The 18,479-nt window shown below is 34.1% G+C and overlaps 4 protein-coding genes across 7 annotated transcripts; 1 reads left to right on the top strand and 3 right to left on the bottom strand.

Annotated features, from left to right (window-relative positions):
• Nucleotides 1-1,364: 1,364 nt before the first annotated feature.
• LOC140961649 (protein FD-like) lies at nucleotides 1,365-2,885 on the bottom strand. Its single transcript, XM_073420305.1, has 4 exons — nucleotides 2,484-2,885; nucleotides 2,309-2,400; nucleotides 2,009-2,086; nucleotides 1,365-1,485 (listed from the first exon to the last, which is right to left on the bottom strand). The coding sequence occupies exons 1-4, from the start codon at nucleotides 2,695-2,697 to the stop codon at nucleotides 1,405-1,407; spliced, it is 465 nt and encodes a 154-aa protein (XP_073276406.1). The 5' UTR covers nucleotides 2,698-2,885; the 3' UTR covers nucleotides 1,365-1,404.
• A 1,794-nt stretch (nucleotides 2,886-4,679) lies between these two features.
• On the bottom strand, nucleotides 4,680-8,730 carry LOC140971573 (la-related protein 1C-like). The gene is made up of 6 exons (XM_073433899.1): nucleotides 8,081-8,730; nucleotides 6,787-7,339; nucleotides 6,558-6,714; nucleotides 6,352-6,442; nucleotides 5,622-5,693; nucleotides 4,680-5,295 (listed from the first exon to the last, which is right to left on the bottom strand). Exons 1-6 carry the CDS (start codon nucleotides 8,537-8,539, stop codon nucleotides 5,062-5,064), a joined length of 1,566 nt encoding a protein of 521 aa, XP_073290000.1. The 5' UTR covers nucleotides 8,540-8,730; the 3' UTR covers nucleotides 4,680-5,061.
• Nucleotides 8,731-10,195: 1,465 nt separating this feature from the next.
• Nucleotides 10,196-12,392, bottom strand: LOC140971572 (uncharacterized). Of its 3 annotated transcripts, none has more exons than XM_073433896.1 (3): nucleotides 12,196-12,392; nucleotides 11,124-11,579; nucleotides 10,196-10,999 (listed from the first exon to the last, which is right to left on the bottom strand). In XM_073433896.1, the coding sequence occupies exons 1-3, from the start codon at nucleotides 12,304-12,306 to the stop codon at nucleotides 10,316-10,318; spliced, it is 1,251 nt and encodes a 416-aa protein (XP_073289997.1). In that variant the 5' UTR covers nucleotides 12,307-12,392; the 3' UTR covers nucleotides 10,196-10,315. The 3 variants fall into 3 exon arrangements, with proteins under 3 accessions (XP_073289997.1, XP_073289998.1, XP_073289999.1); XM_073433897.1 differs by having other exon boundaries at nucleotides 11,124-11,635; nucleotides 12,196-12,387; XM_073433898.1 differs by having other exon boundaries at nucleotides 11,124-11,631; nucleotides 12,196-12,333.
• Nucleotides 12,393-14,700: 2,308 nt separating this feature from the next.
• Nucleotides 14,701-17,381, top strand: LOC140971571 (uncharacterized). Of its 2 annotated transcripts, none has more exons than XR_012174326.1 (3): nucleotides 14,701-16,378; nucleotides 16,486-17,077; nucleotides 17,114-17,381. XR_012174326.1 is itself a non-coding variant. In XM_073433894.1 (3 exons), the coding sequence occupies exons 1-3, from the start codon at nucleotides 14,887-14,889 to the stop codon at nucleotides 16,540-16,542; spliced, it is 459 nt and encodes a 152-aa protein (XP_073289995.1). In that variant the 5' UTR covers nucleotides 14,701-14,886; the 3' UTR covers nucleotides 16,543-17,381. The 2 variants fall into 2 exon arrangements, 1 of the variants encoding a protein (XP_073289995.1); XM_073433894.1 differs by having other exon boundaries at nucleotides 14,701-14,967; nucleotides 16,058-16,378; nucleotides 16,486-17,381.
• The last annotated feature ends 1,098 nt before the right edge of the window (nucleotides 17,382-18,479 follow it).

Here is an 18,479-nt window from a genome sequence, read left to right as displayed (position 1 = left end):
AATAAAATAATAAAAATAAAAGACATACTAATAAATTTGGATCCCATCAATCTACACCAAGAAATTTGGTTAACCCAGACAAATTGTGTGGCCATTAGTGGCGAGACATGTCCCACGCAATTAATTTATTATATTATATGGTCCTCCCAAATCCCAATATTGCTCATTGTTATTTTACATCATAGATTAAATAATATTCGTACATGTACACTTTATTTGATAAGGTAGTAATGATAAAACGATAAAATGTGGACCAACTCCGAGATAGTGAAACAATAGATCTCTTAACGTAAAAAAATTAAAAAAAAAATCATAAATAATAGATGTTTGCGGTCTCTAATCTACAATAAAATGCGTTTCAACTTTCAACCGTCCGAGCTTACAAATCTTTTCTTTTTCTGGAATGAAAATCGATATAATACATTAAAAATATGATATTAATATATGATATTTGAGTATCAGTTGTTTCAAATTTATTACTAATATATGATTTTTGAGTACTCAAATATGTATAAAAAAATGTTGATATTAATAAAATTACTCTAATTTTTATGCTCAAAATCATATTTTTTGTATCAGATCTAAAACAGCTAGTATTCAAATATCACATATTAATACTATATTTTCAATGTTTTGTATTTATTTTCATCCGAAAAAACAAATGTGCAATCAATATCAGTATTTGTCATACATATTTTGATACTCAAAAATCATATATTAATATCAAATCTGAAAAAATAATTAATCAAATATCATATATTATTATCTTATTTTTAATATTTTGTATCGATTTTCATTCAAGAAAAACATGTGGATCCCCAAGAGTTGAAACAAATTTTTTTAACACGGAGGATGAGAACAAATTTTCGTTTGCTTGTAACAATTTTCTAAATAAATTAAACAAATAAAAAATAGGAAATTTATATGAAAAAATTAATATTTTTCAATGATTTTAAGATATTTGAAATGAATGAAATATAAGATTGCGTAATACATTTCAAAAAAGTTAAATACTCATACATATAATATTTTATTATCACATCACAATAAAAATTTGTTGTCTTCGAAAAGTAGATGCTTCAAAAACTCATTTCTCATCAATTTATCGACAACTCCTAAAGCAAAACCAAACATTCCATCTCGATTTTATTGAAGAACAATTAATTGAAATACGAATATATTGTACGTACACACTTTTAGATTATACATAACTTGAAAAGCAACAAAAAACCAAATCCATATTTCCATCAAACAAAAGACCATTGATAATACAATGTTGCATAAGGATATGGCTCAACTTTCATTTTTTAGAAATTTTCTATTTTTCAACAGCCTATTTCCACATCGGGAAAATAATTTTTCCACCATGTTACAACATAGAAGCCAGTAGTAGGCGAAATCTACTCAAAATGGGGCTGTTAAAGTTCTGTAAAGGCTGTAAAGCCTATGATTTTTGGGACGTCGATCGCCAGCTTCAACACACAGCTGCAAATTTAATGAAATATTAATTAATATATACAACAGAATTTTGAAAAATGAGCGAGTACAGATAAATTTATCCCAACAGTCAATTACATCAGCAGGGGACGATTAAATTTAACCAACTACTAGTTAGTACTTTTTTAAGCGATTTAACATTATATTTTATTTATTAAAATTTATCTAATATAATTTATTTGACAACAATTTTTTTGTTATGATACATATTTGACGATTATTAAGTCCATATTATTCAAATTAAAATTCATTTCAAGTTTTATTATTGTCACGTGAATCATATATGTGAGTATCACTTTCGAATAAATAATACATGACAAATTTAATAGTTAAAAAAAACAAAACAAAAAAAATCTAAATTATCAAATGAAAAACAAAATTTTTGACAAGTCAGAATATTTAATATTATATTAAAACCCAAAATGTCAATAATAAAATAACAATTTTCCTTTAAAATATATCGAATCGTGGTTAAATCTGAAAATCAAATGGCATTTAATTAGGAACTTACCATTTCTTGTTGTTGCCTAAGCCTGGCATTCTCTTTCAATAAATGTGCAACCTCAAGCTCTAACTCGTACGTATATGCCTTTTCCTCACAAACCAAAAAAACATGTTATGTTAAAATATATAGACAAATTACCATTCTTTTAAAAGAAAAACCAAAGGAAAACATAACGCTAAAAATTCTCACTGAATCCCATTATCGGGGGATAAAAAAGAGAGAGATTAATATTTTTACAATCGTACACATTTTAACTACATGCATTTCACCCCGAAAACATATGCAACAATTGCCAAAAAAACAAACCTGTTTTCTTGCTCTAGACCTGGCTGCCGACTCTCTGTTCTTCATCAATCTGATCATTTTTCTGTCACGCGCATTTTCATCAACACAGGGACCTGATCGTCTCCAAAGATTACAACTTCAAAATATAGTTTTGAGCGTGAAATTATAAGTAAAGATGGGTTTTGAGTTCACTTACCAGAAGCAGATCGACTATTCTTTATCTGTGGTTTTGAAACAGTACTGCTGTAACTCTTTTGTTCATCACTTTTAGACCGATGAATTTGGTTCAAGGGGCAGGAAAACAAGTCTTGGAAGTCCAGCTCGGAGATTGGTGGCTGCGCGGCGGAGACGGAGGTGGTGGAGTCGTGGTTGTGGGAAGAGAGGCTGAGGTCTTTCCACACATCATCCATTGGTGATGGCGACGGGGAGACTCAGGAGAGGAGATTTTTTGGGGGGTTGACAGAAGCTGATTGTGTTTCTATTATTACCATATATGTATGGCAATTTAGACTGACCCTGTTTAAGCAAATAAATCAGATAAAATTAAAATGTTAATTAATTAATAATTTCGTAAAATAAATTCATTTTGTACATTAGAATACATATCGCAATTCTCATCCCCCGACCCCCAACTATAGCGGCTATCTCTCCTGTGTGCGGTAGTACCATACCGTATTGAAGTATAGAATGATATTACATATATTGTAGGGGTGCCCCGATCGATCTAAATCGAAAATAAAAAATAGTAAAATCAAATCAAACCGATTATATTTTTAGACAAATCGAATTTAAACCGACTCAATTAAAAATCGGTTACTGAAATAACTGATTTTGCATGGAAAAAAATCTGGCTTTACAGATTAATGTCACAGCCATTTGAGACCCCACTAGTTGAAACTTAGTTGAATTAGTTGAATTAACCATTAATTTATTTCACAAATCTGGCTATACGAAACTTAGTTGAATTAACCATTAATTTATTTCAAACTTTTCCTTCACGCAAGGGTTGAGTTCACTAGCATGACGATCTTCTGTTTTCGTGACAGAAGATCGTGGCTAGTCGGATCTAGCTGAGTTTCGAGTTCATCAATGCTTGATAAATAGGAAGGACAGGACCTAAATGAGTTGGAGAAACCCTTGACCTTCAGTCGCCGCAGCAATCCGTTCAAGGTGTCACAACAAGATGTTGTGTTAGTGGGTGAACTTTATCGGATAAGGCTTGACGAGATGAACCATTATTCTTATCTCATCTTCATCTTTGATCTTGGGGAAGCGTTGTAGCGATGTTCCTACTGTATCGTCAATGAAATAGAGTTTAACTTCCGAGTTCGGGATGGATTGGTGTGGTTCCTACGCCTAAGACAACAAAATATTTATAACCTTCAAAGTTCAGACTTGTTTTTTGCGGAAAGGAGCTTATTTTTCAAAATTTACCTTTAGAGTCCAGACTTGTTTTTTGTCTAACAGTTCCATGGTTTGGATATAGCAAAATAATTACATGAAAATTCCAAGATGTCCGTGAGAATCTTTGTCATGAACCTAAATCGAGAAAAAACTTTTTGTTGAACCTAATTTAATTTTATTTTAAAGTTTTGGTTTGAAAAAATCAAATTGATATATTTTTTAAAATTTTATTTTGTATTTTTTAATGCTTTATTGCTTAAAGTTGCACTTTTTTTAATTAATAAATTTTCAATAATAGTATCATCAATGAATTATTAAATATTAATCATTAAATTTAAACATATTATTAATTTATTAAATAAAATTAATTGTGTTATTAATACATTAATATTTATGATAGTATGTAAAAGAAGATTATAAATAAAGATATTAAATTAAAAAATGCACAACAAAAAATTGTTTTTGGTTATAAAAAGATTTATAGAATTGTACAGATTGCTAATTGACAAACACTGAAATTGATTCACACTTAGCCATGCCAAGAATACACGTACTCCTGTGAATTTCAACTGTACTTGTAGGATCCATTTACATTAATGGATGAGATATGATAAAAAAAAAAAAAAAAAAAAAAAAAAAAAAAAAAAAAAAAATTGTATGAAGATCAAAATGTTTGAATTGGATAGGATTGGATTTTAGACCAAACATAACCGTATAGAATATAACGTAGGATATGTGAGTATCGCAGGAGTGCCAAAAACCTTTAGGCAAAAACTTGTGTGAGACGATCTCACGGATCGTATTTTGTGAGACGGATATCTTATTTGGATCATCCATGAAAAAATATTACTTTTTATGTTAAGAGTATTATTTTTTATTGTGAATATCGGTATGATTGACTCGTCTCACAGATAAGATTCGTGAGACCGTCTCACAACAGACCTACTCAAATCCTAATGTTACAAGGAGAGTACAATTTCCCCAGCGCAGCAGGATATAAATGGTACCCACCCCGTAGAAACATTCCAATATCAAAATCTTAACCAAATAAGAATAAAAATTATAAAATTCAAGGTGAATCAAAATGATATTCCGATTTCATAATGCCTTGTACACTGAGTACACCGCAAGTAAAACATTTTTCCCGTCATTAAAAACAGTGTCCATCCATGTACCAACAAAAAAGCTGAGTTTGCTCTGGTTGTCTTCTCGGTTTCCATATCTCATCTTCTCCACTCATTCATTCCTGAATTAATATAAAGTTCATTTTTGAAATATATCGTTACTTGTAAATAAATGCATCCGGAGGAATCTGTCTGTGCCAGCCTTGACTGAATCCACGAATCATTTACTCACGAGATAAGATTTTTTCACACGCTAATTGAGTGGACTTCTTCCACACTATCATCTCCATTAGCCAACCTTGACGATCCAGTCAACCGACCAGAGGCCATATCTACCTGGGCGTCAATATTGCCATTTTCATTGGTCGTGGTATCATCAAGTGATGTTTCCTGTAATGATGTAGCTAAGGCGTTTTCGGGTGTAGCTACAGAAGTGTTTAACCATTTGTCCCATTCATGAACTCGCCTCACCTTGTCTCCCTGTGAAGTATGGAGCAACAGAATGACAAAAATAATCTGTCCTGGATATGTTCAATTATCTCATAAAAAATGTACAAGTACCAAAAGATAATCTACGAGATAGCAAGTAGTAAAATTAACGGTTATTCTCCACCAATTCATAAACTACATGCTAGCAAGAACTCATGTAATGTTAAATATACAACATGAGTTCGACCACAATTCAAGACAATACAGCACTACATGTAACCAAGAAGACATGGATGGAAAGATAAACCAAAATTTGACATAAGTTGAAACAGAGTATCAAACCAGCAAAAAAAGAAAAGAAAAGAAAAAAAACTGACCTGTACTTCCACGACTGTCGAGCATCTCAAGGATTCCAAAATCAGTGGGATATCCTGTGTCAAAAGATGTACCTGAAAAGAAAATCACACAGCAAAGCTTGATCTTTGCGTTGGATATGATTACTGCAAATATGAGATTCTTAGATGTAAAACATTCTGTTCAACATCTTTTGATCACTAGGTCAGTCGTCCAAACATTTCTCAAAACTCACAGGCATCGTAGAGTGGAAAATGTTTTTTTATTGTTTCAACTTCTGAAGAGATTTTAATTTTTACAGTGGATTAACCGAAACAAGAATAGGAGCATTAAAAAATATATATAAAAAGGCATTATATAGATATCAATTTCCATTTTGATTTAAAAAAAAGAGTTTTCTTCCTTCACGAATTCAATGCAGCTTTAAGATTAGATCGATACAGCCAAAAGGACGAAGGGTTTCAGACACTCATGAAGCCCAAGAATCGAGCATCAACTGATATAAGACTAGCATGACATTGCCTAACAAAAGAAATATCGAGTATTCCTCTACAGTTGGCTTGTCGCTGTCACCAAGTTAAAATGACATTACCAGTTACATGCAACCTTTCCCTTTTAAAAGGAATCAAACTTCATCATTGAGTTAGATCAGTAAAAGATCCTTAAAATATAGTTAACTGTGTGATTTTTATGACGAGGAACCGAGAAATATTAGGTTAAATTACACACAGGACCAGTTGCTGTGCAACTTACTCGGGGAAAGGAGGCTATTAAAGTAATGGGAACCCAGCCGTGATCATCCATGTTTGACTTCAGAAAATTATCAGTCATCAAATTAACATCACTGTCACATCATAATACCTCATTCAGAAAACAAATATGGGTGAGCATACGAATAGCAAATGAAAGAAGTGCCATCATAATTCGGTTTTTGAGAAGTGATGTTCCAAAGAAAATACCTGAAATAATAATCTATTTGACTAACAATCAAATTAGATAATGGATTCACATTTGAAGCAGGATAAGACAGAGGTGGTGGTGATGGAGGAACCATGGACATAACCCCAAAGGCCTCCGGATGCACTGTTGGAACATAGATAAAAGGAGATGCCATATCTGAAAGATCCAAAATAATGGTTAGTAAGTCCAAATAATTCAATTTTAGTATAATACTGTTCAGTATCTTACCAAAACCCATTTTACCAGGGATTAATCTCACGGGTGGTGGCACCATAAATGGGGGGGCACCAGCGGGAATTGGAGGTGGCATGTATCCAAGTGGAGGGGGAGGCCCATAATGAGGGGAAAGATGAACATCTCTACGATCTTGATCTCTCCAGCCTCCATGATTACTATGATATGGGCCATCTCCACGAGGGCGGGACCCATAATTACCCCCCCTTCTTGAAGTATTTCTCGGGGAAGAATGATCATTTCCCACATGTGACTGAGAACCTTCACCTCCTCCAACAGGTCTCGTGCCTCTCACAGGAGTATTCAGTATAGGAGGAATCAGCTCATAGGGCAATCCAAAAATCGGAAATGGTGGCGGCGGCGGCGGGGGTGGTGGTGGGTTAGATGGCCTGCCAAAATTATTTTGAGATGGTCCACTCACTGAGGGGCTCCCTCCACCACCTCCTCCTCCACGATTTCTAGATCTTGGCCTAGTAGGAGGAGCTGTACTATTTGCAGCAGAATTAGCATTAACTTGTCTGTGAGGAGGTGTCGTTATTATAGGAGCCTGCAAGATCATTCAAAACGATTTATATTTTATGTCGTTCATCAATGAAATTTTCAATCAAAAAGAAAAAAAATCAACGTTTCACCAGATAGAAATAGAATAAAGTTGTATCAAACAAACAAGTAATACTCGCCTGATCAACACTGTGCCTATTAAACTTGGAAGTTAAAAAATAATTTGTCCACAAATATGTGAAATATCAAAATATGTATGATATATGAGTTAGATACACACAAAAAACGCACAATAAATTACTATATGCGTGTTAAAGGATACAAAATCATATTAAAAACATTGAATTTTCCACCTTTATCGGCCTATCGTAAATTACATTATCAAGGTAAGAAATGTGCTGACAACACTACTCGATATTTATCAGCAAAAGGCTTAACGCTCGAATTGATGAAAAGATTTTGGTTGCAGTCTCAGTTTATCCATTGACCCACTTATCGGAGTGGACGCTTTTCAGTTGAGCCATACTAACAAAGGTGAGCGAAAAACATGAGTTTGAGCAAATATATAAGGAAAATTATTAAACTTCGCATTTTCTTAAGTCAGCAAGGGTAGACACACACAACACATGACGTAAAAACTATCAGTTAATCCAATGAACTTGAGAGAAATATAACATTGATAGAAACATATAAGGCTCAATCACCCAAGAGAAACAAAATCGGATTGTTTACACCATTAAATCTACAAACATACAATTCTCAAGGATAGAAAAAGTATGATCTTCACCTGAGAAGTAGAGGCTGGTAAATCAGAACCTGGTCTAACGGAATCGAACGAAGATCTCAGACCGGGCCGGGTGGATTCAGAAAGAGCAGGCCAAGAAACATCCCCACCCATAAATGAACCCCCGTCAACGACGCTGTTTGAGGGAATGTTCCAAGCAGATCTCCTCGGTCCACCCGCATTGCCTTCACTGTTAGCATCAGAACTCTCAGGCTGGGCTTCGTGACCCGAGGTCTCACCCAAATAATTACCAGAACCCAAAGCCTGCCCAGGCGGGGCTGAAGAAAACACAGGGGCTGCGGATACGGCGGAAGCTGTGGGAGGGGACATCCGTTCCGAATTGCCCCTAACAACGGAAGCCCACGCATCCGGACGCCGAGAATCGGGGCTGTTAACTCCAACATCGTCTTCGGCGGCGGCGGCGGCGGCGGCGAGTGAACTATGCGAGTGATCCGTCGCCATTACTTGGACGTTAACCCGAAAAACAAAAACCCAAATCAAAAAATGAATCCTTATGCTAGATATAGATAGAAATTATACGAAACGATAGCTGAATTCAGATTTTGTATGAAGTCCTCCGAATACCATGAGTGCAAGTGTGTGTTATCAAAGAATTTGATGTCGCGGAGGCTGCGTGGGTTATGAAAACGGAGGAATTTACGAAAAAGGGTCGACTTTTATCATTCACCTGTAGGGTAATTTAATTTACCAGTGTGAAACTCTTTAAATTTATGCTGCAGCCCACTACTTAAATAAAATCTTTATAAATCAATATGGATAAATTAATAACTTCTTAAAACAGTATATACCCATGATCCAAATTTGGTTAATTTTATAAATTATTAATCTTGATAAATTAATAAAATAATATATGAAAATAAAAAATCCCGTTAGACGTTCTTATATGTTAATTTTCTTCAATAAATATTCAATTTGATCTGATTGATGAAAAAATTTATTTTTATCTTAAAAGTATTACTTTTAACTTTAATTATGGATCAGATTGACTCATCTCACGTAAATAGATAGATCTCACAAGAGACCTACTTTATATTTGAAATGTAATGATATAAATCTATGGTATAGTAATTATCTAAAAAATACGTTTCATGTCAGACGATATCTCATATCTATATATATGAAACATATCTACCTGATTAGAGATGACATTTTTCTCACGAGTTCGGGGCCCCGCGAGAAAACCCAAAACAAGGCGAGTTTGGTAAGTAATTTCGGGTAAGGGATCGAGTTCAGGTTCGAGGATTTGAAAATTCATAAAATAGTTCGAGTCGGGTATAAGAATACAATCTCAGTCGGATCGAGTAGAAGATCCGTCTCACAAATTGACTCATTAGACACTTTCATAGGAAATTTTTTGTTACTTAAAAAGTCAGTTTAGTTGGATTGATATAATTATATTGATAAATAATCTTGTGATTATTAAAATATTTAAGTAGGATGCGAAATCATTCGATAAATAATAATATATTTGGTTTGATTGATTAAATTTTAATATTGAATAAGACAGATAAATTACCATTGTGTTCTTTTTTCAATAATTAATTAATTAATTAACTTAAATATAAAAAAATATAATGATTAATATTATAATTTTAATTCTATGATTTGATGAGTGCGAGATAAATGATTCAATTTATATGAGATAAATAATCAAAATTTTAAAATTGCAACCAAACATTTGATTAAATCTAATAATTAATCCAGGCGAAGACAACCTAAAATTACAAAGATAACTAGTATAATTTCGTAAACTTGTACTCACAAGTTATATAATTATTGAAAACAATGAATACCACTTGCTTATTTTTCTGAATATATGCATACGATGAATTTTATATATATTTTTTATATTCAAGATATATGATACTAAGACATTATTAAATATATAATGATTTTTTCTATAATGAACTTACATCACCTGTATCGAAAATATATTTTAAAATTATAAATGCTTAATTTATCGATTAATTAATACATTTAAATTGATAAAATTTAATAATTCAAACATAATTAATTTATAGAAATTTTACAATATAACTTTCGACTCTGAGCCTTGGTTTCTCTAGAAATATTTGTTAAAAGCTTATCACAAGTATATAATAAACGCAAATATTAAACTATAATGGAATGACAAAGTTATTTTGAGATGCTAAAAAAATAAGTAATAAGTAGTAACGATTAAGATGAGAAAAACAGTGAAAATAAACTGAATATCGGTCATAGGGACCAACTTGATCGGAGCATTAGGGCTGAAAATTGAGTGGATTCATCCATCACATACATCAGAGCTGGTTGTACTTTAAATCCTTTACCAATGTCCAAGTTCAAATATGTTTCAACCTGGAAATGATCCCAACTTTTCCGGCCTTGTAGTGAACCTCTCAAGGTCAAACCCCACCCGAATTCACCTTCAGGGGTATCACGCATTGTCACTGCCCATTGGAAATATCCGGGGTCTGAGTTTTTGGTCTCGATCCAGCCTCCAATTCTTGTATTCTCACCAAGTTCTGAGTTTACCATCAGAGCAATAGATCCATCCGAGAGGTGTCCTTCCCGACCTGTAGGACTATCTTCCTCCCTGGATATCTCTGAAATTCTATTCCGTTTGAATAGGCTAATAGGGAGAGCCAATGCACCAAGACTAATCCTCTGACTCGATGACCTAGACACTTGGTGCATGCCAAGAAGGGAGAGCTTTGTGCTTCTAGAGAGTTGCCAAACAACTTGACCAAAAGTGCCAAGTGTAATTCCAGCAGAAGGAACTTGGGTTCGTAGACCAGAAACAAAATGAGCCAATGAGGCAACAACATTTGACTTTCTCACCGTTATGCCAATGGCACTGTCACTATGTTGATTCAGAAGAGGAGGACAAAACTCAGAATAATCAGTAAGGGCCCTTTCCTGCATAAGAAAAATAACTTCAAAAATGTCAATCGGTGATCACCTTAGATTATGCATAACATGAAAATGAGTGATATGTGGAGAGTGTTACAGGACGCCAAGTTGCCAAGTTTAAAAACTATACCCGATGAGAATCTGTTCCAACTTCAACATCCCTGCATCGTGCACCAATTGGAACTGCAACTGCAGAGAACAAATTACTAAAATGTGCTCCATAGAAAACTTTTGTAAGTGAAAGTGGCCCACCAAACGAATCGCCTTGCCCTTTTTCACCAGCCGTAAACTCTGCCAGAAATGTATCTTTCTCACGGACAGCAGTTTCAAATGTAAATCTCGCATCAATACCCGTCCTAATGCCTGATCTTTGTAATACATCACATTTATGTATGTCAACTCCATCCATAATGAAGAATCCGCCCAGCACATCCACTTTTCCTCTCACATGAGTACTTGCTTCCTGAAACGGATTTCCCTTGGAAGATTTATGGAAAGTAAGGATCCGTTCCACCTTGTCTTGCCTGTCCCTGAGCTTCATGATATCCGAAAAAGCTTCTCGTTGCAACCGCTTCAAGATTTCAATCTGTAAATCATATCATTTGAACGGCTGTAAGGCCCCATCATATACCTTGTTTCTACCTATGGAAACAACAAACTCGTTAACCCAAAAGCCCTTATTGAAGCAAGAAGAGCAAAGTTGCATCATCTAGACTGACTGCCATATTCACTCATGAATCAAAACCTGAATGCTTACAGCTGTACAAATATCACGCGATGACTGAATTTGCTAGAACACTCGAGAGAGATTTTTCACAGGAAACTCTTTCTAGGATTACAGGATATGGACAGATGCATTTAAGCTCCATCATTACAGACACACCAAAAACTGATTCGATCATTCAACACTCGAACTCAATTCAAATTTCTCATAAGCCAATCCAAGTAATTTATAATTGAAAATACATTATAAAAAGTCTGCCAATTTTACTTACAGAGAAATCAAACATACAGCCCATGAGCAACGACTTAAACACCAGTTTCCGATCAAAACACAATAACCAGAGAAAATAATGAACTCCCGAAAAATCATCAAGCGAACCGTATCACACACACAACAAACAAGTAATTTTTCAGAAAGTAAATCACATAAACTATCCGAACGAGAAATGAAAATATAAAATGCAAAATAAAAGGATTACCGGACTTCGGTTGTCAGAATCTTTTCGCCTACTGAGGAGACCGCGAGCAAAATATTGCGTAGATTTCGTATATTCTTTCAGTTTATCGACCACTGTGGCAACTGGGTCCATTTTCAAGTTCCAAATCCTTCGTCCAGTTCACATCTGTGCGAGCTCGAATTCCACAAAGCTCCGAACTTCCCAAATGGTTACCACTAAAACCTAAATAATATTTTTTAAAAACAGGAAAATAAAAAGACCATGCTACCCTTGTTTGAAATGGTTTTCGATAAAAATTCTTATTAGACCGGCTAACACAAAAAATAGTATTTTTAGTTAAATATTTAACGTATCTATAAATAAAGATATTTGAGTCCTAGAAGGCATACGCTTAGTTTTTTTTCCCAAAGAGTAAAGATTTACTATATATCATCAACGTTGATATATTAAAATTCAAAATTTATAAAATTGTTTCTCTACCATATCATTATTTTTAATCAATAATTAATATTTAGATAACTTTTCTAAGTTTATATCTAGAGCCGCAGACAAAAAACCCGTTGTATAAATGATTGAATAACTAAGTTTGAACTGCTCCATCGAGTAAAATCAAATGAAGCAAGTGTATATACAATCAATCAAATGCATTAATCAAAAAAAAAAAATTTACAAGCATTGGGCGACACGGATTATTCACCACCTATATTAAATAGAACAACACTATATTTACTAAAGAAATTATGGAATTGTAGTTTTTAGGAGGACATCTCTATAGAGAAGACGAAAACTCCTTCAACTTGCATTCTCCATTTTGGGGAGTGTTAAATATTCTCCAAATATGGTAGGTCACTGTATATTCAGAGCACCAAATAAGATGATGGTATAAATTAAACAAATGCCATCATCAAGAAATCCAAAAAGAGTTCTTTTGTATTTTTTTTTTGTCCATTTCATATTTTTTCTTTTGAATTTTAAAATTAATTTTAGTGTTAGTTTTTTTTAAATCTCTTTTTAATTTATTTGAATAGTTTTATTTTTTTTCCATTAACTAATAGTAATTTACTATTTATAATAAAAACTAGATGAAAATAATGAACAAAGTCATGATAAAAAAAAACTAACACAATTTAGTACAAACACTTATTATCGACTTAATTTAACTTGATAAAATGTATGCTAGTCGTATGCATTGGAAATGGATAAACTGTCCAACTGGTTGGGTTGGACAATATGCTAGTCGTAGCGGAAAATCAACAATCATTTTAGAGGCCATAACATATTACCAGTTGTGGATATGACATGCGTACTTTGGTTGGTCAAGTTCAAACAACGATAATAATGAGAGGATAAAAGATGAAAAAATATGATATAAATCAATATGTTTATCAAAATGTGAGAGTTCGAGCCCCTTCTTGTTTATTTTTCATTTTTACCTCAAATTAAGTGTAGCATTAATATTGATTCGGCTGCTAGCATATATATATCAGGTCAATCAGTAAATAATTGAATTCGAGTCTAGATTTTTTAGACGGATGCAGTTATTTAGATAATAAAAATTCTAGTTATTTTAATCCTAAGTTAAACAAAAAAATAATGGAGTAGTTGCTTTGTTCATTATGCCACATTTTGTGAAAAAAGTTAACAGATATTTTAGATGATTTTAGACGAACGAGAAATCAAAGTTTTTATTTTAACTTAGGAGGGGAGAAATCAAGATTCTAACTAAGTATTTGATAATTATTTTTGTAAGAGAAAATGTAATCAATAAAAAATTAATCAACTGAGTTACACAGGAAATTGGCAAAAATTTGTGTGAGACGGTCTCACGGGTCGTATATGTGAGACGGATCTTTTATTTGGGTCATCCATGAAAAAGTATTACTTTTTATGCTAATAGTATTACTTTTTATTGTGAATATGGGTAGGGTTGACCCGTCTCACAGATTAAGATCCGTGAGACGGTCTCACATGAGACCCACTCCAGGAAATTTGACAATCACGATGAGTAAATCTAAACTAAATACACAAATTAAGGAATAAGTCGAAAAGGTAAGATAGTAATGATGATCATAATCTTCTTCTAATATCATTATGTAAATCAACATAATACGACCATATTTGCAATCGTCATTTAGAACCAAGATCCAAGTAAGGATAATCAATTCATGGACTAAAAATTTATCTACTTCAATTCTTATGTAGAAAAAACACGGGACATCAATATTTTGTTCACGTCTAATTGCACTTGCTTGACCATCATTTTCAAGGAATGAAAGAGTTGCATAATCTTAAAAATCAAACAAAAATGTCTACCGACATTGATTACAACCAAAACCCTGTAATTTTATTTCATAATCTTGAAGTCCACACAAGATTAATAGCGTTGTCTTAAAGGGCCATAATCATCAATAAGTCTTCTCAAATGTTTATGTGGGCCTCACCCATGGAACACAAGCCCAATCGGCCCAACTATTAAAATGCGAAACGGCGTTCCATACTTCCATCCACGCGTATTTATAACCCTACTCATGAGTTATTTTTTGTGCGGAGAAAGTTTCGTTTGTCGGCAGTGTTCATCACCTAGGGTTCTCGAAGTTTTCTGAATGAGCATAATTAATTTCCTAGAATTTATTTCCTGATTCTAATACTTCACTCCTATAATAGTTGGATTTCTGTATTTTCTTCAAATCTTCGATTCGATCTCGTAGGTATATGTCTCGGTGCTTTCCCTACCCGCCACCAGGGTGTACACTGAGCAGATCCAGCGAAGATACCTTGATCGAATCGATTAAGGTTTGTTGAATGGAGAGTCCTGATTGATTTACGCATGAGCATGATTCCTAATCGATGTTAATGGTGGCGGTTCTCTGTGTTGTTCTTTATGTGTTGTGGGGGTGCTGTGGTCGAGGTGTAAATTTCAAAGAAAAATATATCGGTGTCGAACGTGTACAAAAAATCTAGAATTTTTGATTCGTTTATAAAATCAAACTTAAATTCACTAATTAATTCTATGCATAACTATGATTCAGTGATGTGATTTTTTGAGAACTTGATATATCTAACTTTAACAAATATGAGGGTTTTGAGTCACGAATTATCGTGATAGAAATGGATTGGCTGTATTTGTTTCAGATTATTGTTTAAGATTATCAAGCTATTTTTTGAGCTTTTGGAGGCGGAATTCGGCTCATCACAGTATCGTTTCTATTTGGGATTTAGCATAATTGAGATGATGGATACAACTATTTTGGTGGTTTTCATCGTGGAGGAGGCCTGGTGATTGAAATAGAGAATATTGACCCAGGTATTAGGAGCACTAATTCACACGTGTTCTGGGGCCTAAGCACAACCATTGAACTGTGCAAAACAAAGGTTCATTAGCTTACAAATAAATGTAAAAGCCTTAAACTTTTTATTTCACTTAAAATGCATAACCATTTCATCAGGCACATGCTTAAAATGTGCCTTGAACCTTTGAATAGGTGCAACAAGTTATGGGCTTTATTGTCAAGGTCTGCCCCTCGGTGAACGGCTGCCCTTTGGCATGCCCCTAGGCACCACAGGGTCCATGTCTTGTGACTTGAGTTGAGCTTATGTGCACATATTGCAGATTTTTATTAATTGCATCTTGTCATCACAAGTATGTTAGTTTAGGATGTCGGTATTGCCATGTTGCTATGTTAAGTGGGGCTATATCTGTATTGTTATGTATGGCTTTTTTCAAACTTATCCAAAAATGGTGTCTCCCAATGAACATTATCTGGGTGCTAGGCTTGATTATGAATGGTCTGTGTATGGAGTGCACTATTCATGCTCTGAGGTCTCCGTTCATTTCCTTGGCCAATATCATCAACTTTAAAATTGTTATTTTGGTGCTCTAAAGCTCCAAAAAGAAAGGGTGAAAGCCAAGGAACAACGGAAGGAGAGGATAAAAGAGAAAAAAGAGAGAAGAAAAGAGGAGGATAAAAGGAAAGAGAGGAAGGAGAAGCAAATCCAAATCAGAACTCAGATAAGTATGATATTTCAAAGGGACAATATGACAAGAATTTTTGGGCAAGTATCGATCATTTGGAAAAAAGTGGCCTCACTGATGAGTGTGAGCAGCCTATTTGTTTGCGCATTCCTAGCACTTCCTCGGACAGCACCGAAAATAGCACCAAAAGGAAGAGAGAATCCTTCCCCGTTGATTGCAGGCATGGCCATGGTAAGTTCTTGTTTCTATACTTAACTAACTTCATGCGCCTTCGATCATCTGTGATCATCCATGACCTTTTGTATAGTGCTTAGTTTATCTCATTGACGGTGAAACAGGCAATGTTATCAGAATACAGATGGCCTCAAAAGAACAAAATTATTCCAATTCGTTAGTTGAACATATCTGTTCTACATCTGGGAGGACGGACATTCCTGTCCAAAATAAAGATGGAATTGGCCACGAAAGCAAGCAAGAAGCCATTGAGACCAGCAAATTTGGTCAGAGTTTTACTGCTAAAGTTGAAAAGGAGGAGATTATCTGTTTAATTTCTAAGATTGATGCTGGTGCTCCTGGCATAACTAGAACTTCATCCGTGCCTGATGCAGTTAGTTCCTCTATCCAAAAAAGGGAATCAAAGTATAACAAGTTATTCGATACATGGCTTCCTGCACAGCTTGAGGATACATGTCTCGACACAGATGATCTTGATTGGCTCTTCAGTGGCGACAATCAATGCAACCAGGCCAAGAAAAGGTTGAAATCCGAATGCGATAGCACGTCCTGCTCGAGCAGCTCAACATTGTGGCAACCTCACGCACGCTTCTTGCCTGAAGTCGATGTTCATACCTTGCCTTTCACGGTTCCATTTGCCTGAGCAGTTTTTTTTATCTCCTCTCCTAAATCATCGAGCATAGATTGTCATGTAGTGTCAAATAGGAGGAGCCAGATAACATGTTAGGAAAGAGGTGTTGGTGAAATTACATTAGTTTGTGACCCGAGGACATGTTGCCTATTCTACATAAATTTCCTTTATTGGAGTTGTTGGGTCGTTATTTTTGTTGATATCGAGTTACTTGTGGGCTCTATGAGACGAACATCTATGAAGCAAAAAGTAACAAACTTCAAATTAATCTGGAACTTGAATAAGATGTGTCGATATCGATGTACACAAATCATTTTATCAGAATTTCGTTGATACGATATATGAAATAGAAGATGAATGCTTGCAGTCGCTTGTTTGTAGGAAGTTGCATTATCATTGTTTCAGAAATGTTCAACTTGGCCCGGACGAGAAAACGATCAGACGAAAAAACGATCAAAATTATTATCCGAAATTTGATATGTAAGTATTTTGGAACTGATTTGAATATCTATTAAGCATGCAAATAGCAAAGTAAATAATACACAAGTGCAAAAGGTACATGAGAATTATAGAAGTTTGAATTGAGGTATAATTTTTCTATATTCTCTCCTTCGTTGTTGTAAATAGATAATCTTAGTATTTGATTGATTTTAAAAGAAATTTCTAGTCGTTTTGAAAGTTGCGATAATTTTGTTTTCGAAATATTCAAGTTTGAATTGAGCATCGAGATGTTAGATCATGTGCAGTAATTTAACCAAGCAGATGGTGAACTTTTGAACCAAGTTACAGAAACAAGAATTTAGATTGCAGCCCCTTGAAAGTTCTTAATGGAATATGCAGTGGATGAAGAAATCAACTTGAACGATGAATAAAAGTTGCAAGAAAATATGGAACACAGATTTTACGTGGTTCGATCAAATCGATCACTAACATGATATCAATATCCAGGAGATCTCTTTATATTTCTCTCAGAGACAAGAAATAATCACTCTTGAATTGGTTTCCCCTATTCTCAATCTCTCAACCTCTCTGCACTTTGTATCAGATGTGTTCCTCAAACTTTAGGGGTTCCTTTTGTTTTGAACCAGCCCCCATTGATCCCTTTTATATCAATCTCGAGCCACACAGTAACTCCCCCTTCAACACACTAATTGATAACCTATCTTATTTGGTTGACAAGTAACTACCAAGTTGGTTACTTCATTGAGGTGGATGCTTGGCTTAATTCAGGATTTTTGACATTAGTTTTTACATCATGTTCAGTAGATCGAGCGGAGAGAATCAAAATAACTATCTGAAAATTTGATTTAGAATTTTAAACCTTATTTGAAAATATGCAAATTCTAATGTATAAAACAATATAAATACTAAAGTAAATAAATACAGGAAAAATGTGATGGAATACAATAATTGTAAAGGTTCGAACATAGTATAATCGATTTCATGTTTTCTCTCTTCTTGCACTTG

The sequence above is a fragment of the Primulina huaijiensis genome, chromosome 2 (genome assembly GCF_012295235.1).
Source record: "Primulina huaijiensis isolate GDHJ02 chromosome 2, ASM1229523v2, whole genome shotgun sequence".
NCBI lineage: Eukaryota > Viridiplantae > Streptophyta > Magnoliopsida > Lamiales > Gesneriaceae > Primulina > Primulina huaijiensis.
This window is presented reverse-complemented; position numbering and strand designations above follow the sequence as displayed.